General features: G+C 42.5%; 1 protein-coding gene across 1 annotated transcript in view; it reads left to right on the top strand.

Annotated features, from left to right (window-relative positions):
* Positions 1–26,216, top strand: part of LOC104469490 (CREB-binding protein-like) — a gene marked incomplete at its 3' end in the record, with an annotated part of 39,902 nt that extends 13,686 nt beyond the window's left edge. Inside the window, exons 3-8 of the mRNA XM_010084007.1 lie at positions 8,099–8,275; positions 17,038–17,287; positions 17,823–17,936; positions 19,957–19,971; positions 25,264–25,488; positions 26,117–26,216. Coding sequence (XP_010082309.1) covers positions 8,099–8,275; positions 17,038–17,287; positions 17,823–17,936; positions 19,957–19,971; positions 25,264–25,488; positions 26,117–26,216 — 881 coding nt within the window. The remainder of the gene's footprint in view (positions 1–8,098; positions 8,276–17,037; positions 17,288–17,822; positions 17,937–19,956; positions 19,972–25,263; positions 25,489–26,116) is intronic.
* Between the last annotated feature and the right edge of the window lie 638 nt (positions 26,217–26,854).

Genomic DNA, 26,854 nt, shown 5'->3' with positions numbered 1-26,854 from the left:
TGAACAGGCAAGCTCTCGCGTATGCAACTCCTCAGTACTGCTGTTGGTGTGTAAAGACCTGGCCTGTCATCAAAACAGATCGTATCTAGGATGACTTCCCTAATTATAACATGCATGTTCTGTTCTCTGAAATAATTTAAATTATTAATCTGAGGCTTACAGTTAAATTGATTTTAGCTTTTGTACCATTAAGTCCAGAATAACGTAAGGATAGTGGTGGCTCACTAAAAGCTGTCTTTGTGTCTCTGTGTCTTCCTTTTATAACTCTTTTGTCAGATTCAGAGGTACGGGGACAGTTTGGGGGGAAAAAAAGGCTCTGACCTTCCTGTTCTTCTGTTGCCAGAACAGATCTGATTGTAGCGTAACCAGCCGATTGCCTGTGTATCCTCACACTGCCACTACAGAGGCTGTAGGTCTTCATGGCACCCCTCCCCAAGGGTCTTGTAAACCATTTTCTATCATGCTTTCAGCAGCCTCACGTGTCCTCAGATAATCTTTCTGATGTGCTGACAGGACAAAACTGGCGGTGAGGGTGGCTCGTAGAGAGCCGCAGATACACTGCTGTTAAATGCAGTGGGTAATGGCAGCAGGCTTTGTGCCTGTGCATCGGGGAGATGTTCATCTGAGTGTCATAATCTGTCTGTCCTCTCTACACAGCAATCTTGGGAACTTAATTATCTATGAGACCTTTAACAAAAACGGGTCAAATTGACCAGTGATTGCCAAAGTGTTTAGAGAAAAATTGATGTGAGGAAGGGGGAGGAGATGCGGCACTGATTGTCACAGCACGCTGCTTAAGCCCAGTTTCCTTAGGATACCTAGCTAACAACATCGCTGGTTTTGTGATCTTGCAATCAGTGTCGCTCTGAAGAGGCAACTTAATTGCTGCTGGGTTGAGTGAATGAGTGAAATCCTGTTTGCAGTGCACCCTGTCTCTGATCTCATGTCCTTACAAGAGCAATCAGCTGAAGCTGCCCTTAGCCGTGCGCAGCCCGACACAGTTCTGTGCTGCAGAGGATACAGCAGTTTGGTGCAGGTTTTGGCTTCTGTTCTGCGCCCCTGCTTTCGTGGACTTTGATACTTGTCTCTGGGGTTGGTTAATGGATGTGGCAGCTTGGTCAAGGTCTTTTGCTTCCTGAGGTAATTTTTTCTTCTCACCTTTCCCTGTTGTCTCTAGACAAGCAGAAGGGTACTTCTAATTCCCTTTCTATCGTGAGGTTCCATTTGATAAAGAACTGAGCACGTGAAAATGACAGTGACACAAAGTCTGACACCATACCTCTGATTATAGGCCTGATGGCTTTTGTGAATTCCTGTTCATCAGTAGCAGCACACACTGTTTAGATAAAAGTTACATAATCTTGGGAATTTCAGTGGTATTTGGTCACTTACAATTTTTTTTTTCGCTTTGAAGCTATAGAGCTTCCCTTCTTACCTGTTGATATGTCTTGCTAAATAGAAAAATATTTGTGTTAACGCATTTCAATTCCCAGAGCTGGTAGTTTAGGATCGTTTCAGTCCTTGCCTTAATAAGATAAGCAAATTAATAAGCTTAAATAGTAAGCTAAATGAATTAGGCTATTAAATTGCATTTAGGCTGTCTGTTGTAGCCATGCCTTTCTAGTCGTTTGGATAGTTCCTGAGGCCTCTCAGGATCCTGTCATTCTTACTGTCATTCATGAAGAATTAATGCAGCGTGATCGTCGTTGTTACAATAGCATTCCCATCAAGCCAGAAGCATAAAGATGTCGCTTTACGCTTACCCGGTCATCTTCTCTTACCTCCTGGTGTAATACTGAGAGCTCAGATTTGTTGTTCAAGCACTTTGCAGATTCACAGCTTTCGAAGCCGAGCCAAGCTTGTCTAGCTTACTTCCTTTCTCTCTAGGACTGTTTTCTAGTTAACAATCTAGTAGGTACTGAATTGAATATTAACGATAACTGTTCTTAGTTTATAGGATTGGATCATAATCATATTATTTCAGCCAGGCTTATTTTCCATTGAATTTGTACTGCTTTGAGTTCTTTGATTCTCATATCAATTGTTTGGTATTTTTTGTGCTGTCAGGCTAGTCCACATCTGGTGGTCTTGTTCTGTTTTGTTTTTAAATACTAGGCCAGTTTACAGATAAGCTTTTTCTGAACTAATCTGTCTGGACCAACTAATCTTAATAAATGTTTATCACTAACTCTCTGTAGGCAGCAGAGGTGTGAGATATAAAACCAGGAGCGTTGTCAGAGGGAGGTGCTGCTCCTTGGCACGTTGTGGTGCCTGCAAACGAGGATGGCTTTGTCTCTCGCAGGAGAACTGACAGTGAACTCAGACTGTCCTGCCAGACCTTGTGTTAAGGTTGGAAGCGCGGGTGTGAAAGGTGGGTTAGGGCAACAGAGGAGAGCAGTTTCCCAAAGGAAAATGGGTAGCAAGGAGCAGAATTGTGTACAGCTCTGTGGTTTATGACAGCGTGTTAGAGGGGAAGCTAAAAAGGGGGTTGTGGATAGGAAATCGTGTGCTTGTAACAGTGAGTGGGTTTTGCAGCAGCGTGTTGTGTTGGTTGCATGTCCCGGCAGCCTCAGGAACATTGTGGTAGTGGAGTAACTCTGGCTGCGTGGATGAGAGAAGTGGCTGTAGTGGCACAGGTGAAGGGATGGTTAATAAAAAGTTAGAGTAGGAGGAAAGGACAGGATTTATTTATGGCCTAGACGCTTCGTGTACAAAGAGGGAGTTGCTCCTTGGTGCTGGGCTAGAGGAAGAAGTACCGTGGTACGTCAGCAGTGATAAAGAAGGGAGGAAAAGACTAAGCTTTAAAAATAGAAGAAATGGCGTGGTACGGAGATCCAGTCTGGCCCCAAGGTATCTTTTAGATTAGATTGGTGAACTTGTTGTTTCTGTCATATCAACTCTGAGTTGCGCCATCAGATGAGGTATGTAGATTTGGTCACAGGCTGGATCTGTAATATCTGTGAAACTCCAGGAACTAGAGGGAATTGAATTGCTGTTCTGCTCTGAAAATAACTAAAAAGCAAAACAAAGCAGTACCTGCCACACCTGCAAAGCCTTGCAGTGCCACATGCCTTGTGTAGTCCAGGTCAGTTAAATAAGGGTTTTAAGTTTTCCTTTTTTCAGCTTGGAAGTTTGTACATTCCTTGGCTTGCGAGAGTAGAGTGAAAAACCCAATTTCCCATCCACACTCCCTAATAGATTCCCGTATCTTAGAGAGTTGCCATAGTGATAAAAAAGGGAACAGAATCTGCTGGTCTTTCTGGGATAGCAGAATTATTAAATTAAATGCATCTTTTCCATTAAAATAGAGTTGCATTATCATATTTCTGAGAAGAACTGTTTCAGAGTAGAAGTAATGTGTTTAAGATGGTGTCCTGCATTAACCACATTGCTTCTTCAGGCACTTCTAGCCTTGACTTGTGGCCCTTCCAGTCTCTAACGTTCTGTGACGCTGTGATTCTCTGTGCTGGGGTGGTTGATAGCACCCCTGCATCTCCTCCATTGCACTGACGGAACAGCTGCATAGGAAACACCTTGCTTGTGAGAAAGTCTGCTCTACTCCATCAGAAGTCATTGCAGTTGTGACCACAAGGAACTGGGCAAGAAGCAAGAGTTGCACAAGGTTATAACGCAGAAACACAGGAATAAAACATGAATAGCCAGAGGATGCGGTGGGATGAAAGGAGCCACCCTGGGATGAAGGAGTGCAGAGAACATGGGCTGTAGAAAGTGGTGGTTGCATCAGGTAGAGAAGAAAGATGAACTGATAGAGAAGGCAGCAGGGTGGGGGGGATGGGGACATCCTTAAGCTTAGCACAAAATGGGAGTGAACTGCAGCACAACCCAGGTTTTTGGAGAGAAGCTTTAGCTACCCCGCTGATATGTTGAAGCTTGAGTAGCCCTGTGATACACGTCTGTGCCCATTCGTTGCAGGTGGGAAAAGAAACAACTTGCACTGGATTGCTTTTTTCCTACATTGCTTTCCGGAAAGTTAATCAACTTTAAGCAAAATACAAGTCTTTGTGGTGGCCCGCTGAGTCCCACATCAAAATGAGCGTTCTTACCAGGCTAACTCCCGTGTTCTTGCTGATTTATCATTTTGGATAATTTGTAATTATCTAGTAATCTTCCCTGAACTTGCTAATTCAGGATCAGAGTTCTGTTTCAGGACTATAAAAGCTGAAAGTCTCCCAAGTATCTGCCTTCCCCCGCCTGCCCCCTCGTTTCACGTAGGCAGACACCTGGGCGCAGGGGCAGGAGCCGCAGCGTTTCAGCCTTCTGACTCCTTTGCTTCCAAGCTGCTGGTTTCAGTTTGCAGAATGAATAAGCAGTGTAAAATCTTTACGATGTATAGGCTCAATCATCTGATGGTATTTGCCAGTTGTTTTTAGAGATTGCAATTAGCCCTTGTTTAGATAAAGTTCTAGGGAAGGTCACCTGCCCTCAGTGTTCAGATAATTAACCAGGAAACGCCGGCTAGTGCCTCATGCACTTGGCCGTCCTTTCCGTGTTTGATAGGCAGGGCATCTGCCTGATTCATCCTTTTCCACCTCATATTTGGTGCCGTCCCAGCAGTGAGGGGCTGGCAGTGGTTTGCTTTGCTGGGGTCCTCCCGACCTGACAGCGTTTGCTGCTGGAGTAAGCGCTGAGCTTCTCCTGGGGTTACTGCTGACAGCTCTGAAACGCTACTGATCTGAAGTGTGGCAGCAGGTTGTTCTGCCACTAGACCTCCTCGTCGATCCTAGCCTGGGCTGAAAACTGTTCTAAATAGATAAGGGTTCATTAGAGCATTTCTCGCATCGTGTTGTGCACTCCTGCTCTCTGGAAATCAGTCCTGTTAATAAGCTTAACTCCTCTGGGGCAAAGCTGAGTTTAAAAAACCTGGAACTACAAGCATCTGTGAGCTTTAACAAACTCATCTTGTGTATGGTCCCTCCTGATTTTTGTCTCCCTATTTACTTCAGGGATTGCCACGTAAGAAAGATAGACCTTTCCACATTTTCAGATTTTTATTTTTTTTTTAAAAGGTGGATGTCAAACAAAAAAAGTCTGTGGTGGTTTGTTTCAGTGGCAGTAATTTACAAAAATGAGATGTAGGTTAAAGGGCATGTCTAATGTTTTACAGGTTATCAAACTATCTGCTTTTTTTTTTTTTGAAATTGTAGACTGGTGTAACTCTTTAGCCTTAGGTTCCTTTCACTTCCTGAAACACAGCTTGAGACCTTGAAATACCATGTGGTGAGAGCAAGTTTAAAAAAAGACAAGGTTTCAGGTGGAAGCTGCTCTGCTTCCAGCTTGAGTTCAAAGAACAGCAAGGCGTTTCTTAAAATTTCAATCAAGTATCTGTTAGTTAACAGCCACCTAGAAAAGGAAAAATTGTCCTCATCCTATTACGCACTCACTTTGGAAGCCTTGAAAGATTGCTTTCTTGTTGTACTGAGTTGTGATATGCATAATAAGATCTGTTGAAAAGCAAATATTAAGATACGATAAACTACCCATGTGGTACCTGTTAGGATTGCAGGATTAGTCCTTTTGGGATGTTCCAGTAGTATAGAGTTTTAACAAACTTACAGTGAAATTTTCTGTTCTTTGTCTTTTGAGACCAAAATATTTTGTAATGCTTTTCCTAAAATACAATTTTCCTTTAATAAAAAAAAGTTCATCTTTCCCGGTAATGAAATGAGATGAAGAACACCTGTTTCTTTTGGAGCAAGAACTTTGCTGTAAAATTTGCTTAGCATTCACACTGCCGAATGAAAATCTCTGCTTTTTGAAAATTCAGCTGTGTTTTAAGATTCTGCCAGAGGCTTATAGCATTACGTTGTGCAAGCTCAGCACACTGGTGTTAGGCAACTCACTGTTTGCACCGAGTCTCTTCCACCTCCTCACCGGTGGCTGGGTGTGCTCCAGCCCTAAGCGGTGGGGTGTAGGAAGGACTTTGCTTGCGCTGTCTCCTGCAGGCTGGGCTGGCCCAAGCAGGGCCATGGAAATAGCAGAACTAGGTTCATAGTGTGCAGCATTTATCTTCCAGTTCGGGCTCATCACGGTGCTTTCACAGTGGTGGTGGCGGCTGTAGGACTCGTGGGAGGTTGTAGCAGAGCCGTGGTTGCCAGAACGGTCAATATGTTATTCGACTTTTAAAAACTCCACCAAACCTGCAGGCAAGTTCAAAGAAGATGAGAAGGGCCAAGTCCTTCTGCACACCTAAAGTTTGTAGTTGGGGCTTGAGACACAAGGGGAAACCGAGTAACAGCCAAACAGCTCATGATCTGTTTCTGGCCTCTGAAAGGTTTAAATAGTTGGTCATAAGCTGCTTTCTCAGAATCTCACTTTTAGTTTCAGAACTTTTCTTCACTGCTAATCTGACAGACCATCATAGTCATAGCTGTAGGTATCAGATGATCCTTTCTCACACCTTGTCTGAAATAATGGGTTAAGAGGAGTGGATAAGTTTACTGAATACTTTGCTATTTATTCTTCAGAGAAAAGCTGCCACAATCCATGGTTTTTAAAAATACCCAAACAATTTCTTTGAACATATGGTGCTAAAAAGCAAACACAGAAATATAGACAATAAAATTATTGATATTTGTGTAATGCGATAGGAGCCACTTTTCTTTCAAAGCAGTCTTTATTACTAAGCTTTTGATGCTGTTAAGCAATTGGGGATTTTTGGTCTTGTGCTATTTGAGGTATTCAGCTTTACTGTGGAACACAGCACATACATGATAACCTCTTACATTGCCAAATAGCAGCTTTTTTTTTTTTTTTTAAATATGTGTATAGTGGGTCAGATTCTTCTGTAAAGACACAACATTTTGTACAGTGGAAAAAGGGCTGGATCTGGCAGCAGTCACTGCAGGATGCAGGATCAGGGAGGATTTCTGAATACCCAGGTGTACAAAGTACACTGACAAAGGGGACAAGGCACCGTCAAATTGTGTTTATTGGACTCTGCCCCGACATAATTTACTGCTCTTCAGCAGTGCATCAGCTGGTGGTTCAGTCCCATTCCTGTAAGCATGAAAAAGCAACCACTGGGCAATTCCTTATTGTGAGGCTGTCACACGGATAACCTGGCGTGCGTGGTCCCTCTTCCAGCCGCAGGAATAGTCCTCCTGAACCCCTGCGGCTAAGGGAAGAGAAAAGATAGGACCATGGAAAACCAGTGTGTTGTGCGAGGAAGGGCTGGAGAGGTCAAAGGAAGGGGAAAATGGGATTTAATATTTCAAATAGACTTGCTCAGTGGTTCTGACAGGTGATAAACTCATCTAGAAATCCTCCCGGAGCAGGGCGGGGGAGCACAAACATGAGCTTGACTTCTTATTTCCCCTTTATGTGGAGGAGGGAAGGAGGGTCCTGGTGTTAGTCATTCTCTTTGAAAGAAGTAAATAGCTGCTAAAATGTCTTTTCAGGCCTTTTGTCCGGTGTAATAGTTCCTGCCTCAAGTAATAGAGGTCTCACGGCTTTTCTTGGCAGGCTGTTGTTCAGGTGATGGACTCTTTGGATGGACAGTGTTCTCTTTACTCCTTCAGGGGAGTCCTGTTTCTGCTTGCTATCTTAAGGGGTTTGGGGGTGCGATTTGCCAAGGATGGCAGCTTTAGATAGGTGTCCTTTTGTTCAGACATTTTTCCTCAAGTACCCAAACATACCTAGAGAAGCATTTGCTAGATGCCTCTATATATTCCTCTCCCTTCTGACTGTTGAAGGTACAAAGTCATGCTTTGTGCACAAAATACACAAAGTATTACAGGATTGGAGGTTGGTGTGGTTTTCATAAATAGTTGCAGTGTTGGAAAAAGTAATTTATGCCAATGAAGATTGGGAAGGATGCTCTTGTTTTCTCCTTGGCCTTTGCACAATGATTTTGTAAGTTGAGTTCAGACGCACACCACTGTGTAAATTTGTAAAATATTTTTTTAAAATTTAAATTTGATTTAAGTTGTGAAATTGAGAGTTTGATATTGAGCAACTTAAAGTGGAATTTGTTCTCAGTGATGCAAAAGTGGATATTGGAAATATATATATATATATATTTTTTAGTGTCCCTTCAGAAGTCAAGGAAATTATAATAATTTTGTTCATTCTTTTCCAGATGGGAATGACAGGTAACACTAGTCCCTTCGGGCAGCCTTTCAGTCAAACTGGAGGGCAGCAGATGGGAGCTACAGGAGTGAACCCTCAGTTACCAAACAAGCCAGGCATGGCGAATAGTTTGTCTGCCTTTCCTGCCGACATCAAGAGTACTCCCGTCACCAGTGTGCCAAATATGGTGAGTGGTACCTGCCTGTTACCCTTGTTCGTTATGTATTGGTTGTGCATTCAAAATTCTTGGGTGATAGGGCTTGTGCAGCATTACTGGGCCACTTCTCCATGGTCATTAAACATCAAAGCAGCTCCACGGTTCCTCATTACCACTCTGCTGTGCACATAGAAAGTTTGTGAACATTTTTGTGCAGTAATTTAACTTTCTAAGCGATCAGTGTTTTGTTACAAGAATTGCATTACATCGTTTCATTTTGTCTGGTACATTTAGTTCCAAACCAGATGAAAATGTATTTTCTTACATGCTGTTTGTAGGTTTAAATTCCTAAATAAATTAGAATGTGTTGGATACATCATCAGCTTCCCTGAAACTAAACAGTACCTTTCGTATCCTGTGAATCTAATATGGTAAACACACAGTGGGCTTCTCAGTTTATATTGTGCATGACTTGCAGCTCACAAGCTTATGAGAATAGTTCTTCTTAGGATACCTTGCCCAAGTTTGTAGTATTCTGTTTACTAGAGTTTTCTTTATGAAGTGAAATTAAATATCCCTATTTGTCTCAGTATATCTGCGTATTAATCAAACTGCTTGTGGCGTTTCTATGGAAACTCCAGCTTGTTGCATTTTATATTCTTATACATGATAGCAGTTACTATAGAAACTTGTAAAACCTTCCATAAGATGCAAATTGCTTATTTTTTAATTTAACTAGAAAACCAGCTATTTTCTGGCACAAGCAATGCCTGTCCTTCCATCAGTGAGTTTGCTACCTGCCTGTCACTAATAAGGCTATATCTGAGAAGTAACAGGATGTAATAAACTTCCTCTTCTCTCCTGATTTAGAGGACTGTTTCTTGATTTTCCTTTAGTTACACTGTGAAATCTTTGTTTTAATATCATAATTTACTGCTTATGGTTATGGCAAGGAGCTGGTGACTAGGAGTAAGACCGTGTTCAGAATACCTCTTGCACTCACGCAGAATATTTGTAAAAGACAGTTTGCTGCATGACTATTCTAACTTTGTTTTTAAAATACTTTAAGTTTGGATCAGGCATAAAGCAAATGAATTATTGCCCTGATTCTGCAGAGCACTGGCAAATGTGCCCAAAGTGCTGTATTCGTCTCAGGGGCTGGGTGATTCTGAAGCCTAATTATGTGCTCATTTAAATGTCAGGTTTGGGGAAACCTAAATCTTGATGTACTGGCTTACTGATGGAGGATGTAATGGCAGATATTCAGGTGGAATAAACAGGGCATTTGCCATGAAGGCTTGTCTAGTGGTGGGGGAGGAAGTAAAAGAAAAAACTTGCTGTTTCCTTTCTCCCATCTTGTCCAAGAGACAGAGGAAAGTAAAGGAAACTTACTTTCCCAGTTCTATGAATTGCAGCTTCTTTAAAGTGTGAAAAATAGGAGGGGTCTACTGAGAGGACAATCAAAACCGTCTTTCTTTGTTTCTCAGGTGTCAAAACTTTGTATGTCCAGTGTGTGTTTTCTCCCTCAAGCCAGTGTGAGAGTAACGGCCGTTGCAGCTGATAGGCGTCTGCTGTTGAGCCAAATGGTCTCAGCGCTGCTTATGGGTCCTGTCGTGGTTCAAGTTTGATTGCAGTCCCGATGGGGTTGGAACTTTCATCTGTAAAAACTAAAGTTTCCATCTAAACATTTGTATTGCAAGGACAAGAATTTAAAAGGAAATGTCAGACTCGTTGAAGTTTAACTTTGACTTGGCAGCAGTGGGTAAGGTAGTGCAATTGTTTGGTAACAGTATGTGGCCATATGCTGTTCCTTCCATGGGGACTTGGCTTTATTCAGCGTACAACATGAACAGTGCCCACTGAAAGAGAATATAGTCAACATTTTGTTCTATTTTTGCTGCCCAGTGTGTAGCTGTGGGCCTTGTTGGCTGTAGATAGTAGTATAGTTCACTCAGCCGGTGTCTTCCAAACCATGTTTTCTGTGGAGGTCGTCACTGGAGCAGGCACATACTTTGGATTAGTTAATTTTCACAGTGCCTCTCTGAGATAAAGGTGTGTTTTCCCTGTTTAAACATGAGGCTGAGAGGCATGATGAGAGTAAGACTGAAAGAATCTGCTGACTCTGAACTTCAGGTTTGTAGGCTTTGGCTTGCTAAAGCCTTCCTCATTTCATGTGTTAAGGCATTATCAAAGGGCAAAATAACATTCCCATCGCTTAGATGTGTGCTCCCATAACCCATGGTGGTGGTGTCTCTGTCTCACATTGGGCAACTGAAACACAACCCAAATGGCACTTGTGAAAAGCTTCTGGTGACAGCGGCAGCTCCCCGGAGCAGAGTTGCAGTGTTTGAATATTGCCCCACGCTTTCTTGCCACAATCCCTTCGCCATTTGCCACGTCCCGTGATCCTTTAGGACCCTAGACTCGGCGGTTTGATTTAACGTGTTTGGCCTCATGCGTGGTCTGCTGGAGACACGGTCTGTCCTGTTTCCTGGAGGAGGCAGGACTGGCGTGCAGAGGGGTGTAGTGCTGTGTTACTGTCGGACATGGACCTGAGGAGGGGCCGCTCAGACTCCATCTGCTACAGTAAGTGAAAGACCGACTGCATCTTTTTAAAAAGACTTCCAGGGTTTTTGGTAAGGTGTTTGGAACCACGCATCTTGCTAAACCAGCCCTCTACTATTCTTGTCTTAAAGGGCCCCAGAAGTACTGTTCCATGTGAGAGAGAAACCCATGTGCGTGAAAACATTGGTCATATGTGGCATGGCTGAGGCAGGAAGCCAGATTCCAGCATGACATTACACACCTTGATTGCCACTAAGAATATCTAAATAAGAGGAAATAGAAAGGTGCAGCCGTTGTCTTAAGACCCCTTGGTCCTGAAATGCAAGGCATTTTTTAAATACTCCTTTCTATATTTTTCCTTTCTCTGTAACCTTATGTGTATGCTGCAAAAGTAAAACAAAAGATGTGTTTCTTAACCCACATAATTCTAAGCATCATTATATGTGGCACCCCTGTCCCAAACACTAGTGAGTTGTCCCACTGCCAGGCATAACCCTCATGCAGCCAAGATAAGCCTCTGCTGCAGCAGTGGATTGTTTTTTTAATCCAAATGCAGGCCGCCACTCTCCTAAGAACCAACACTCTCTTCCCCACCGCCTCCCGAATGAAGTGGTTCTCGGACGCATTAGGTCAGTGCATCTTCCACCCCTTGTTCCAACCCTGACCTTACACTAGACCCCGAGAAGCACATTTGGTTTAATCTCTTTAATTGGAAAAGAAGTATCAAACCTTATGGTATTAAAATGATTAAAAGGTCAGCATTAAGGTATTAATTTTCAGTGCCAGCCAGATGGATTGATTTTTGTTTGCTTATTTTGTTTTTTTAACTGTGGATCCGAACAACATATTAGCTATTGCTTTGTGTGACTGTTACAGAATCGGTTTCCTTGCAGAATGGGCAGCTTGAAATCCTGAGTGAATGTCTTATTTCCAAAAGCAAGTTGTTGCTTCTGATGTTCTGGGAGGTTTTGGTGACATGCTGTTGAGATTCATTGTCACTGAAGTTGTTCCATGCAGCATTGGCAGTGCTCTGCTGCAGTGAGATCATGCAAAATCCGTGGACTGTGGAAGCGAGCCCTGCTCTCCTCTTTGGCTCTCAGCGCAGTGTGCAGCCTGCACGGGAGCCAGCAGCCTCTTGTTTTCCCAGCACCGAGACTCCGGGATGTGCTGTTAGTGAGGGGAACCCCGTTTAGACTTTTCCATCAAACGTGCTGAAGCTTTGGGGTGTCTGCGATGCTGCATGTTCCAAGGGTGGTGATGGATGGTTTCTTCATGGACATACCAGTAAATCTAGTATTTCTACGTGGGTTAGGAGTACAACGTGTGAAGTTTGGCTTCCAGACACCAGCTTGGTTTCACAGTTATCCTTATGACCAGCAGATGGAGTTGAGAGAATATTACTTTTTGGAAGTGAAGGAAACAGTTTCTCCTCGGTTCTCTTGACTTAGAAATGGAGTGGCACATCTGGCAATTTTTTTTCTGCTCTCTTATAAAACTACTTCTCTAGTGCTCTGTTCTTCCTTGTTTCTCTGTTTCTTTTTACGTTCTTTGGATTTCCTTATTAACAGGTTTGATCAGGAGAGAGGAAAACAATGATCTTTAAGACTGTGAGATGAGGATGTAGTGGATGTGCCGTGCTGCAAGCCTCCTCGAGAGTGGAAGAAAGCTTTTCAACTCAGAGGCCAAGTTTAATTAGAACAACCATAGCTACTTAAAATAGACAACTCTTATTTTATCCTAGAGACTAGAAAGAAAAGGCTTTACACAAAAACTCTATCTGTTGTGTCCTTACAGAGAGGAAGGCTTGCTTTTCTTAATCTTTCATTTTCAACTCAGAGGCCAAGTTTAATTAGAACAACCATAGCTACTTAAAATAGACAACTCTTATTTTATCCTAGAGACTAGAAAGAAAAGGCTTTACAAAAATCTTTCAGTGATTTTTCCTCTCTTGCAGCAAAGTCAGACTTCTCTTTCGCTGCAGAAAAGGTCAGTGACTGTCACCCCAGGGGTGTGCTGTGTGTCTGCTTGCTGCTCTCAGCAGCAGCTCCCGGTCCCTGGTGGGTTTGCAGTTTGGTGTGCTCACCTTCCCTGTGCCTGCCCTGACCCGCACTGTGAAAGTTTCTCTTTCCCAGGCAAGCTCACTCCTCTTCCACAAGAAAATCCCACCTGATCTGAAGTGGAGCAGCAGCCTAGCAAGCAGCTGGGAAAAGCTCTTGTCCATATTGCCTAGCCATGACCTTCTAAAGGAAAATATCTTAATAACCTGGAAACAAATAGAACAGATTGTCCAGTGCTGGAGAAACTATGTTAGTATGTTGGGAGCAAAGTAGGCATCCTTATTTTGTCTCGGGTCGGAGTTCATCCTGAGAAATGTGTGTTGGTGGAACCAGAGAAACCACCACCACTTAGAGCATATCAGAGGGAATTGTGAGAAGTGTAACTGGGTCTGTGTGGATTTCAGGGTGAAGCCATCAGCTTCTGCTTGAGCTCTCGTTGCAGTTTTGTGGTAGAGCAGTGCGTCCTGGGTTGTTCAGAGCTGGTTCAATGCTGCTTAGAACATTCCTGCAATTCCTGTTGGCAGGAAGGACTTCTTTCAGTCTTAGCGTAAATGTGTGGGGGACGTGATTGGAGTTGATCCCACTGTGTGTGAATACTTAATTCAGATGGAAGTCTTGCTGATTAGAAGTGTTCTTTGAAAGTTACAGTTTTGTGTATATCCCCTTTATGCCCACTATCCCCTCTCCAAAAGGGACCCCAAGATCCCACTTTAAGCCTGTGTTTGAAGGGGAACTGAAGAGGTTTGGGTGTGTTTCACCTTCTGAGTGAAGGTGGGATGCAACCTTGCTCTCTGCAGATACTGCAAGGATAGGTTTTTTAAAGTCTTAGTTGGTAGACTGGATGTGCCTGTAATGTAACTGCACATGTGGATGACGTGTTAAAAATCTCTTGTCACTAGTAAATAACATCCCTTTCCTAGTCCAAGATGTCAACAGACTGAGAAACCCCAAGGATAAAGAGCTACCTGCCTGGCTAGGGTGAGGGAAGGTCTGTAAAACAAACAACTGTATCAAAGCAGTAATCCTTGGTGGCAGTGGATTCTTCATTATCTCACTAAGGTCCACTGTTGATTACAAACCTGCCTTAAAGAACTAAAAGGCATTTTTTAAATATAGGATTTGTCCTTATACAGTGATTCCAGAAAGTGATATTCTGTTATCAGGGAGAAGGAGAGAACATGGGAATAAAAAGAAATTACAGAAGAGGAAATGTGTTTTAGAAACACAGTGCCATATGGAAGGTAGGCTGACCCTTGAGTTCTGTCTCAGGTTATTTACCTGATGAAAGATTACCAGAAAGATTATTGAAATTGATGCCTGCTTTTATAAGACAGGGTACAGGTGTTTGACAGACAGTGTTGGGTGCCTTTGAATGTAGACATGTCAAAATGTAGAGGATTACTGGTCATCTCGGTAAAGTAAAACCTCCACGGAACTTTGTGTCCATCCAGGTCCATGAAGATGAGATACTTGCCCATCTGTGCTGCCCAGTAACGTGGGAAGTTTTTGCTCTTCATAACAGGGACAGGGCATTCGTGTATGAATATGTATTTTCTATAATTTTAAATGGTATTGATAGCTGTTTTACACTACACAAGTGTTGTTATTACTCTGTTTCTGGAAAACTGGTTAATGAAGCTGCTGTCTCTGTCGGAGGCTGTAGCAGACTGTCAGCCCCTGTTTGCTCTGTTTATGGGGGAACTCAGCAAGGGAGCACAAGAAGCAAAACTGTCTTCCCCCCCCCCCTGGTATCTTACCATTTAAGCATAAATTTACTTTAATTGTGGGAGCAGAAGTGTCTGAATTTCCTGCTTTCTCAAGAAAATTGTTACTCATTCAGGTGAAGCCTCCTGCTCGTTCTGGAGTGGATGGTTTCTGTGGTCGTTGGAGGATTTATGCACCTTTGGCGTGACTGCGGTGCACGAGCAGATCTCCGCTTTTGAACTGGTCCTGCAGACCGGTGTTCTTAAAAGACAGGCTAGCAGGGAAGAGGTCAACTTCCTCAAACAGTCAACAGGCTTGAAAGTGAGGTAGATGGTGAAAAGAGCTTTCATTACGTTTGCAGATTTAGGACTTTACAACTTTGAAATAGTGACCAACAGAACTCTATAGAGCTTAGGGAATTTCCGAGTTCTTTTTCTGTGCCTGCCTGCAGATGCTCTCATCTGGACCGAGACTGCCTGTTCTTCCAACTACTGGTACTCCATGATTCTGCTTTTTTGTTACTCAATCTTCAAGAAATCCTTTTGGGTCATGGCATCTGTGCTGATACAGCTGTAGCCATGTCTGTTAACTGATAACAATATAATGATAATAGTAACAAAAGGAGAACTTTGGCTTGGGAAACTGTTCTTTGACTGGATGAAAACATCACTTCCAACAAGATTTTCTTTGGCAGGGTCTCTGTGTTTTTCTGCAGATTGACTGAACTAATTATTTCCTATTTGTGACCCAAGAATTGTTTCAGCCAAACCTGTCTGCTCTTGTGGATTTGTTCACAGCAGAAATGGAAGACTTCATTTCAGCTGCATGGACTGGGAGCGTAAGCAGATGGGTTTCCCTCAGCCTCTTTCCTTTTATTGCTCTTTTTCTTGCAAGCTCAAGACAAATGGATGCAGCAATTCCTCTTTAAGATTTACTGTATAATCATTATCAGTGGCAGAGTCCCCACCTCCTCCATCAAATACCAGACATTGTGTTTTCTACTTCATCTTGTGTGCTTTGTTCTCCAGAAGGAAAGCTAGCTCTTTAAAACCTGATGTGCAGGTGGCAAAGGTGAGGGCACAGCTTGCTGCTGGAGTGGTGAGAACTTGTGCCAGGGAACCTTTTGTTAACCTCAGAAACTGAATTTTGTTGATGTTACGTGATCTGTTTTGTAGACTGTGGAATTTTCTGGGGAGTCCTTCTCGAAGGTCAGAAGTAGAGCGGGCTACAAATGGTGTGTTCTGTCACTTACGGGGGATTTTCCTTACATGTAGTAAGCAGGCTTTGGTCAGTAGTTCTGCAGGCAGCACTGAACCATCTCCTCTGTTACCTGTTCTTCCCATATTCTGATTATAACTGTTTTAACGGCTCGTTTTCCTTGGGTAGCTTGGAAGTTGGTGAGCTTTTCTGCGGTAACCTGTATTTACAGTGCGTAATCAAATTGATTCTCTGGACGGTTTCATATGTGTCCGTCTGATTAATTGAAGCTGCGAATCACAGGGATTCAAGCGCTTTTGCAGTCCCATATCTTCTGCTAGTGGAGTCGTTGCAGGCTGTGCACGTGTTTAATTTTGAAAATCAGGTTTTGACATTCGTTGTCCTTCAAAGGTCCAAGAAGGTAGTTGAAAACCTTCTGAATCTGTGCTGGAGAAATGACGTTAAGGAAGCTGATTATCTCTTCCACACTGCCGTGAGCCGTGGCTTAGACTGAAGGTCTCTGTGGGTGTGCAGGCTCTGTCGGGCAGGGCTCGGGCGGTGGTACAGAAGCGTGTCCATAAAGAATAGATGCTGGAAATAAAATACCAGATTTTTACAAGCTGATACAACCTGTAGTTAATTGTAGTTCAGGAGGCAAAATGCAATCCAGATTTAGGTGTCCCTTTCTGGCAGAAAACTGCATACATCTCACCTTGGAAATTTTCTCTGTGAAAGGATATCAGCACTCGCTTCTGAGAAGAAGGGTTAATTTAGGCTTGGAAAATCAGTTCTACCTTTTACTGTAGGGGGGGGATAGAGACAGTCATATAATTTTGACTGTCTTCTCCTGTTGGGCTCCTCTTTCTGTTGGGGACAAGAAACTAGGATTGAAGCATATAAAACCTATAATATGAAAATGTAATACTAAACAGACTTGAATTCCACCTCCAGGTGTGGTAAGAGCTCATTCCTGTTGGAATTATGATCTCTCTAATAAACAGAAGATTTTGGATGGCTTGTTACTTAAACTATTGTTTGTAAATGTTTTAACAGAGGAACCTCTTGATAGATTTTTTGTTGTTCCAAGGTTAGAATAGAAATATTTGAGAATGCTACAGAGACTGGCACAGTAATCCTTGTAGCCAGTCATAGCAGAATGCTTGGTGAATAGTCTAGAGATAATTAGTCTAGAGATACTCCAGTTATTATACAAGATTAAGATCAGAATTGAGACTTGCAAGCATGGTGCTAAACTCTCTGTTCTCTCAGTCCCAGATGCAAACCCAAGTACAACAAGTGGGGATCGTACCGACGCAGGCAATGGCAACTGGACCAACAGCAGATCCGGAGAAGCGCAAACTGATCCAGCAGCAGTTGGTTTTGCTGCTTCACGCTCACAAATGTCAGAGGCGTGAGCAGGCGAACGGAGAGGTGCGGGCATGTGCTCTCCCGCACTGTCGAACCATGAAAAACGTCCTCAACCACATGACACACTGTCAAGCGGGGAAGGCCTGTCAAGGTGAGAGCACATTGCTGAAGCTCTTCTTGCAAATGAGCTGCGGGAGGTTTCTTGCATATTTGTCAGCAGTGTTCTGTTCACGTCAAGAATATCCCTATACCTGGCACAAGCGAGTGCCAGAACTGGTTCTTTAATTAAACAGTTGCTCCCCTTTTCATTACCTTTGCCTGGTTTCCAGTTCTGGTCTCTTTGCAGTTGTTAGTTTAGAAAACAGAAAGCAATATTTGCCCTTTTGAAGTAGAATAGTACCAACGTAGCCTTGCAAGCATGGTTTCCTCCTTTATATGCTCCTCTGCTGTATGAAGAGGGTGTAACATCCACCGTGGCTTTGTCTTAGATTTTAGTTCTAGTTTCCTTCATTTGTCATGACATTATTGGTGGGTCCCAAAAAATTCTAGTTGTATCTAGCTGTGTTTAGTTATATGTACAGTATTGCTTGTAAAGGAGAAAGAACAGAGTTGCTCTAAAAAATGAGTTAATACAAAACTAGTTAACCAAGGAGTGACCATAATTCTGTTGCTTTTCCTTGTTACAGTTGCTCATTGTGCATCTTCGAGACAAATCATCTCCCACTGGAAGAATTGTACTCGGCACGACTGTCCTGTGTGCCTTCCTTTGAAAAATGCCAGTGACAAAAGAAATCAACAACGTAAGTAGTTGTTCTACTGCTGTCGCAATGGAATGATACTGTTAAAATAAAGTTGATCAAATGTGCAGTGTAGGAATAAATTTTGACAGTGTCCCAACAAACTTAATAGCTGTTTAACAATCTTGTATAAGGATTAATAATATGCTAGTGAATTCTCCTTTCTGATCACTGAGTGCAGTTTATTACTTAAATACACAATAATTAAAAAGGGAAAGTCTTGGATCAAGTGCACATCCATTTTTAAAGGGTGTGGCAGCTTCTAACTGGTGTTTATTGTGAGGCAGGTCAATAGATTCCAGTTATAATGCAGTTTGGGATGCAGGTAGGGTTTTGGGGAAGATAAAGCTACTTCATTATTCTTGCTGCTAGAAACAGCTTAAATCAACATGCTAGAGATTAAGAATAATCAAAAACGTTTGTTAAAAAAAATAATTCTTGTGCACAAAAAGATCTGGTCTGGGTGTCTTAATGATTAAGTGTATTTAATGCTGGTATAGATGAGCTGAAGTTCTGCAAACCCTAGTGGTTTTGCCCATGCCTGTTTTTCATAAGAGCTTAGCTGTTACTGATGCTTGGGGGCAGTCAGTTTCTGGTGCATTTCTTCCCTCTTGCTCTGAAATTGAAAATACTGAACTTAGGTTGGTAGGTTTGCTTCTCATCAAATCCTTTGAAAAGATGCCAAGGTGGGACATTTTACAGCATAGATGCAGCAGTTGTGGAAGTCTGAGTAGTGTTATGCCTAAGTATATTTAAATAAGGGTTAAGAAGTGGAAAATAGCTGGAGGACTTGTGAAATTTGTACATTTGAACCGTGTTGGAAGCATTCTGCTAATTTCCATTTAGGCTGGGGCTGCAGTGAGGAACACTAATAAAGCTTGGGGGATAGAGAAGAGCTCCTAGGTTAGGTGAGATTATGGCAGAGGAGGTATTATCCACTGTCCAAATTATCCACTGAGCTCTCCATATACTTTCAGGAGGGTGTTTTTTCCCTCTAAAACTGGAAAAAAATCAATATCAGTATAGAGCTACTTGGAGGTAAGCATTTTGTTTTACCAAACTTCTCCTTGGTAAACAAGATACATCTTGTGTGTTAAAAGTAGTAATTTGTTGCAAGTGATTAGTTATGTTTGACCTTCAAAAAATGTGTTGAAAACTTTACTTTTTAATATGACATGGTCCATTTGTGCCTAACATCCTTATTACACAGTTGTTATCAAAGTGCTAACAACGTCGAGCAAACCAGAATCATTTTTTTCAATACAAGCTGCTGTAGAAAAGGAGGTAGTGCAGCATTTGTTCTTATGTCATTGATACAGCTTACCAAAAGAGAAGGCACATGAACAAAAACAGTCCTTAAAAATAATTTTGTTACAGGATCAAATAGGATGTCATTTGAATGCAACAGAATTATAATGGATAAGTGTAGATTTTGGCTCTCCTGTTGTGTGCAGAGGAGATAAATATGAAATCTCCTCCTCTATGAAATTCATCGATGGTTCAGTGGTAGTGGCCATGAAAATCTGCAGTTCGGTACGCTGAGGTGCAAGGTTCTTTGTTCTGGATTATGTCTCTGAGTCATACACCTAACACCTCGTGGTTTGTTTGAAGGTAAAAGATGAACAGTAAAAATACTTGTTTGGATGTATTATAAAGGACACCCCTTTTTAGGCATTTGTTTGTGAAATGATTTACATTAATGTGTGCATTTGAAACCCTGTGCCTGATCAGGTGAAAAGAGTAACCTAAGCTAGGTTGGTTGAAGACTTGAAGAAAATGTTGGCTCTCAGGAATAAATAATTATAGCATCTACTAAATTGGGGGGAGAAGAGGGTCTGCATATGGCAGAATATGATGAGGACATTCAGAAAGGAAAAAAGAAATGAGAAGTGTAGCGACCCTCGTTCCCTCTGTCAGGCTGTGGTCCTTACAGAATGAATGACCACGCGATGGTCATGAAAGACCCTGAGTCCCAAAATCTTCCTTTCTGTGCTCGTGCCTGTTTTACCATTGTTGTCTCAAGTCCCGTTGTATCTGTGCTGGGCTTTCCAGTGGCTCCTTCAAAGCGTGCCCGTCTTTTAGAAGGTTCTGCAGTTCAGCGCCCGTGGAACATTGCAGCGTGGTGGCTTGCTTCCACCCTTCCCACGTGCGAGGGGTCGTGTGCTCTTGGCCGCTGTCTGTTCCTGCTCCTTGGGCTATTCCCTCTGCGCGCTGCAAAAAGTCCTGGGGCTTAGGTTTTTACCATGCAGCTTTTTCCTCACAGGTATCTTACTCCGTGTTTCAGTGTTCAGATTCTTTGTAAGGAACATCTGTGCTAGGTTTCATTTGTAGAGTTTGTTTTGGTGTGTGGTTTTTTTGTTTTGGTTTTGTTTTTGTTTGTTTTTTAAGTAATCCTGAGCTGTCTTTTATTATAATTGTTAATAGTAACATGATTTGTTGATAGGACATGTTGGGACAAGTTTGAAACTTTCTCTTCCACATGGCTCTTACTGTGTATACCTCTGGGAGGATAGGGGGAAACTGCAAAAAAAAAGTTATTTTGGACACACTAAAATATTAAGCTTTTCTTTTGAATAGGACAGTGGCTCCTGCGTTTTGAACTAATGACTTAAAATCTGGTAGAAATGTTTTGGGGCTGGAGGGTTGGCTTTGTTAGGAAATACTTCTTGCTCCCTGCTGAGCCCACCACCATTTGAGTTATAAACTTGCAAAGTGCTGTTGAGATATTTCCTGGTTTTATAGCTCTGTCGTAACTGTTATTTTTCTGAAGACTCATCTTGTCATGCACATGTTTGAGCTTCTGAATTCTTCTGTTCCTGACCTGGGGAGGTGTGTGTTGTGCCACCAAACAGCTCCTGGGTGTGCTTCCCCTTGCAGCCCCACGGGTGGGGATGAGTGTGCTGCGCTCACCGTTTATTCTGGCCTGGGCTGTCCTCATGCGATGCTCGGTGTGCTTCGTTCCAGGGTCAGGGGACACTAGAAAACCTTGGGGATCCCTGTTCAGTTGAGTGAGACTGGAACGTGGAGTTGCGAGCGTGGAGCTAGCCTCCCCTTTGTCTTTCCTTGTAGGAAAATTTTATTTAAAACACAGTGAGGAAAAAGCTGGATTGAGAAAGTAAATTTGAGACAACTGATGTTCGCCTAAAATGTGAAATTCCGGAGTGTGTGGACTCGGGGATGAAGGGGAGAGTCTGATGAGGGAAGTGGAAACAGGGATGGGAGCTAGCTGGCTGGGGGAGCAGGTTATTGAGTGTGGGCAGAAAAGGAAAGAAGACCTGGATGTAGAGCATTTGGGAGCTCACCCTTTGTAGAGAAGGAAGGAGTGCATTGGCACGCAGGGAAACGTGTTCAGAAAGAGCAGGCAGCAACTTCTTCCCTGGAGTCTGTGTCTTGTGAGAGCTGGACGTGAAATCCAGTTTGCTCAAATCCTGCTGTCAGGTTACTGTCTGTAAAAACTACAAACAAAACGTGTCTCTTGTTTTTTCAAGTGGTGGAAATCATACATAATGGTGACCTGCCAGCTGTCGGTTATTCCACTGAGCCACGATAGATGGTTGGCCCAGAGATTAAGACGTTCCGTTCACTGCCTGATACGATGCTGTACTGTGGAGGCTTTTCGCTTAATGCGTAACTTAAAAATTAAAATGGCATTGGTGGAGAATTTTAATACTGACACTTCCTACCTTTAAGTTGCTCATAAATTCTTTACTTACTCCATGATTTGATCCATGATACAGCCTTTAATTAAACGATTGTGTACACTTACCATTTGTATACCTGCCTAATTCTGGGTGCAGGACAGGCTGAGGTGAGTCAAGGTTACGAGCAGAATTTTTGCTCCAGCTGCTCTGAGCTAGAATGGATGTAAGGAGCAGAGCAAGGAGCTGCAGGACAGCATCTGAACACTGCTGAGTGAGTCTCAATGCCAGAATTTGGAAGCAAAATGAAAAATTTAAATTAGACTTCTCAAAAAATGGAGTAACATGTTGTTTTTACCGGGGTGGTCAGGTTAGAGAAGTGCTTAAAATAGCATTAGGAGTCTGTGTTTAAAATAAAGTCTAATCAGCTGGGGGCAGAGGGGTACCCCCCTAGAAGACACAAATGTTGTTTCATTAAGGCAACATTATCTACTTTGCACACTGAATGGGAATCCTGTAGACGAGATGGTGTTTGATCATTCAGATTACATGCTACTGCGTGTGCCCAAGAGGCCTGATCGGGACGGTTCGGGAAGTTCTGGGGCTGCCTAACTTCTGCTTCTTTGAACTGTTGCTCTTAAGATGTATAAAGACATGTGGCTTTGTAACAGTGGGACATACCTTGTCTTTAAAGCATTTAGAACGTGAACAGCCCTGTACAGAGTTGTCTTCGTGCTTGTAGCTTCTGTCATGAGCTCATCAATGGCTAAAGCATCAGGTAATTAAAAAAAAAAAACAACTCACAGTAGGCATTGCTTCGTGTAGCAGTGGCCTGGTGCGATAACTCCTGTTGGGCTGTGTTTGTTTAAATTGACTTGATTTCCTATGGGATCTGTCACAGAAAGGACTACATTGGCGCTTGATCTGTCCAGGATGGAAGTTTAATATTCTCTTCCTCCGTCATGTTGTTTGACAGATTGTGATAATGTCATGCGTTCATGTAAAACCAATGAACAAACAGACCAGAAATTAACAGATTCCTGCTGTTGTGAGAATACTCAATACAGTATGCTGTTGAGTTAAAAAATATAGAAAAGCTGAGACCAAATAGTCAGAGCCACTCACTCCCACGTTGTGAGCGTACCACTGGCTGTAGGCGTGGAGGCTGTCCCCTAATGATAATACTTCAGTTTGAAGCGCTGAAGGAACATTTGGCTGTTAGCGGCTTTGGGGAGTTTTGCCTGCTTGAATAGGTACGTGCACACATGTGGAGCTTCTTGGAGATCATTGGTATTTTCAAACTGCAAGTCAAAATAGCGATCTTCAGACATTTTCCCCTTAGGATAACATTATAGCTTTATGGAGAAACAGTGGGGGGTTTCTGTTTAGAATAGACTTGCTCTCCATGTTGTCACTTTAAAAAAGTGACATTCAGACCGTCAACTCTGGCAAATACCCAAACCAAGTTTTTATAAGTAGTCTTTGGTCTGGGGCAGAAATAGAGCTCTGGAAATCTGATCGTGCCTAAGCAGACTTCTCTAGAATGGCCTGGGCTGTGGTTCCTACAGCTGCTCGAACACAAGGGCTGCACTCATGCTTCTGAGTAGCCGATACCACTGCCAAAGCTCGGCCCAGACTGTGGGCAAGAGGCGATGGACTTCTCCAGGCTCTGCCTTACCTTCAGTGTGAGCTTCAAACCAAGAAGATCAGTGCCAACCTTTTTCCCCAGAAGAGCAGGAGGAACGGTGAGACCCTTGGCTGTCCTCAGGGGGTGCCCAGAAGCCTTTCTCCTGTTCCCAGCCTTCAGCATCTCCTGGGGTCATTCTGCCATCGCCAGAGATGTCTCTGATTTACAGCCAGTGCTGAAAGCATGTGGGGTTTTTTTTTTTGTTGTAAGTTTTCTGGAGAAATATCATCCTCTTTTTCTAGCAAGCTGGAATTTTTATTAGCTCCTAAATCGATCCTTTGCTGTCACAACAGCCTCTGAAGCCTTTTGTATGCCAGGGTGCCCCAAGTCGTGTGCTGCTTAACCTTCTAGAGATTTCCTGTTTCTTGGCTTGCAGTAGTGTGAAGGCATCTTTCTCCTGGATTGTGTGATTCGAGTGCTGTGTGCAAGTCCAAGTTCATACAGTTGCTCTTTAATGTCTTTTTTTTTTTTTAGTGGAACTGATAGGATCTCACTCAGCTTCTGTCTTTGTTTTTACACTTGCTTGGAAATGATCAGTGAGTTCAAAAGTTCTTACGAACGTGTCCACGGAGTGTAAGCACGTGTAAGCCTCACTTCCATGGTAAACCCGGTGTTGAAAATCCTGTGGTTTGTCCTTGGGGAAGAAAAGGATGTTTTCTGTGGGGCTGCTTATTCTGGAGAGAGGGATCTCCAGCTATATTTGTGTAGTTCTTTAACAAATGAGATCAAATTGAATTTTCATCTGCAGAGGGAAAGGTCTGGACTCTGCAGTGTGTGTGTTTTCTCTGGGATGGAAGCTGAAAGCACGTGTATCTTTTTCAGTTATTATCTCAGCTTCCATAGTGGGTGAGGATTTGAGAAAGCCTAGGTAATGCTGTTAGTGTCTCAGAAGGCTTGTTTTCCTGATATTTTTTTTTTCCAGCCATGTGCCTCTCCTAATATTTCAATAAAACCACTATTGTTGCCTGTATTAAAAGCTATTGTTGCTGTGTTTAGCTCACAAATTTGTAATACACATTACATATTTAATTACTCGAGGGGGGAAAATGTGAAGTATGTGTTACTTCTACCAGAGTCTCAGTTATCAAAATGCAGTGTCTCGGTAGTGAAGGACATCCTCCATGTGTCAGTCACAATGGAACATGTTATTAGAATGGCAGCTACACTGAGGACTGGAAAGCAGATTTTTATTCACTTCTGGGTTTTGTTAAAACTACTTTTCCCTGTGTTTCCATTTCCTGCCTACAATGGAAATGACTCTTCCATACATCTGTGCGGTGGGAGAGGTTGGTTGGTTGTAGCCGTCCTGTAAATTAATGAATACCTAAATATTATTATCTAAATCGTTTACCAAAACCTGTGGCAAACTCATCCCCTTTCTGACTCTTCCAATTACTTTGGATTTTTGTCAGTACAATCCAAAACCCATCAGGGCTTTTCATATCTCTGAATAACTTGGGTTTTAGGGTAATTTGGCCTTCAGAGGATTCATCTAGTGACTGCTAGGAATGAAAATTTCTACCAACAGATCTTCAGTATTACCTTTGTGTCCAAGGACACAGTATTTCTGCTGAACTCAGGATCTCTGTTCTGGAGCCAAATATTTTGACCTAAAATGGGATTGATGGGAAAGAGGGAAGTAGAGGAATTAATTTTTTTTTAACCCCTTAGTCTATTGTCCCAAGCATGAAAATCCTATTTAGCCTTATATTGGAGCCTATACTTTATGTATATGACAGTAATTATGGGCTTATCTGCCCCAAATTTACAGCACTTCTCTTTAGACTGCATGTGTTAATTGCTAGGGTGGTTTCTGTCCTGTAGAATCAAGAGCTGAGTTTCTCTACTTGGCATCTCGGGTGTCATTCTGTCCTTTGGCAGAAAGTTCTATACTATATAACTATATGCATGTTCTGTTAATTCTTGGCATGATTTCTTTTCTTGTTTGCCCTCATTGATTTTCAATTTTCTCATTTCTTTTTTATAGCCCTTCTAGGGTCTCCAGCTGGTGGAATCCAAAATTCCATTGGTTCTGTTGGCACAGGCCAGCAGAATACTCCATCGCTAAGTAATCCTAATCCGATCGACCCCAGCTCCATGCAACGAGCCTACGCTGCTCTGGGACTGCCATATGGCAACCAGCCCCAGACACAGTTGCAGCCGCAGGTACAAGGCCAGCAGCCGTCACAGCCACAGGCTCACCAGCAAATGAGGACCATTAACGCATTGGGTAGGTGGAAAGAATACCGAGAAACAAAGGTGTTACCGTGAACCGAACTGTTGAATTTTTAGGACAAACAGTTTAGTATTTCACTTGATCAGAGTAGTGACTTTTTGTTCATGTTGATTAGTAACTTAAAATTGCACTAATTATAAGCACTGCCATTCATTTACATTTGAATATTAGAAAGCTTTGAATATATTGTTTCTGCTAAATAGCAGTAGTTTTAGTTTCTTTTAAAATATAGTCCATAGTGTATTATTGTCTGAGGTGATTAGACAGAATTGCTGATGGATTTTGGTTTAACAAGTATTTCACATGTTCTAGCAGACAGTTCTGTCTCAAATGCTAATTTATTTCTGGAACTTAATTGTTAGTATTATCTTCTTTTTAGCTTATTGAACTAATCTTAAGAGTTTATGAATTTAAAAATTTAATAGACTAGTTTTTGTAGAAGAAAAGTGTTCTATGTGATTCCATAGTAGCTGTGTATATGCACCACAGCAGGCGTTGTCAGAAAAGTACTCATGTGATACGTTTTCTTTCATTGACCGGTTGGGTCAGGAAAGTGTGGTTTTGCCGTGTTATTGTCAAAATTGTGAACTGGATACCAATGATGTTTAATTTTGTCTCAAAGGAGCCAACCAGATGAACCTTCCCGCAGGAGGAATAACAACAGACCAGCAAGCTAGTCTAATTTCTGAAACTGCTCTTCCAACATCCCTTGGGACAAATAAGTAATGCACACATTTTCATTCTTGCTCAATTAAACATTTATTTACATGCTTATGAATCTAAATAAAGAGCATGCTTTAGAAAGTAATTGTATTGGCTTGGAAATGATCAGTCATGTTCCTATTTCAATTCTATATCTAGCACTTTGTCCCCTCAGACAGCCCCAGAATATCTAGTATAGAATCGTAGAATGGTTAGGGCTGGAAAGGACCTTAGAGATCATCGAGTTCCACCCCCCCTGCCATGGGCAGGGACACCTCCCACCAGCCCAGGTTGCTCAAAGCCTCATCCAGCCTGGCCTTGAACCCCTCCAGGGATGGGGCATCCACAGCTTCTCTGGGCAACCTGGGCCAGTGTTTCACCACCCTCACATCAAATAATTTCTTTCTAACATCTACTTTAAATCTGTTCTCTTCCAGTTTAAATCCATTACCCCTCATCCTGTCACTACATGCCCTTTTAAAAAGCCCCTCCCCATCTCCTGTAGCCCCCTTCAGGTACTAGAAGGGCTGCTATGAGGTCTTGCCGGAGCCTTCTCTTCTCCAGGCTGAAAACTCTCTCAGCCTGTCCTCGTAGGGGAGGTACTCCAGCCCTCTGATCATCTTCATGGGCCTCCTCTGGACTCTCTCCAACAGGTCCA

Source organism: Pterocles gutturalis, unplaced genomic scaffold, assembly GCF_000699245.1.
Source record: "Pterocles gutturalis isolate BGI_N339 unplaced genomic scaffold, ASM69924v1 scaffold20285, whole genome shotgun sequence".
Lineage (NCBI taxonomy): Eukaryota > Metazoa > Chordata > Aves > Pterocliformes > Pteroclidae > Pterocles > Pterocles gutturalis.
This window is presented reverse-complemented; position numbering and strand designations above follow the sequence as displayed.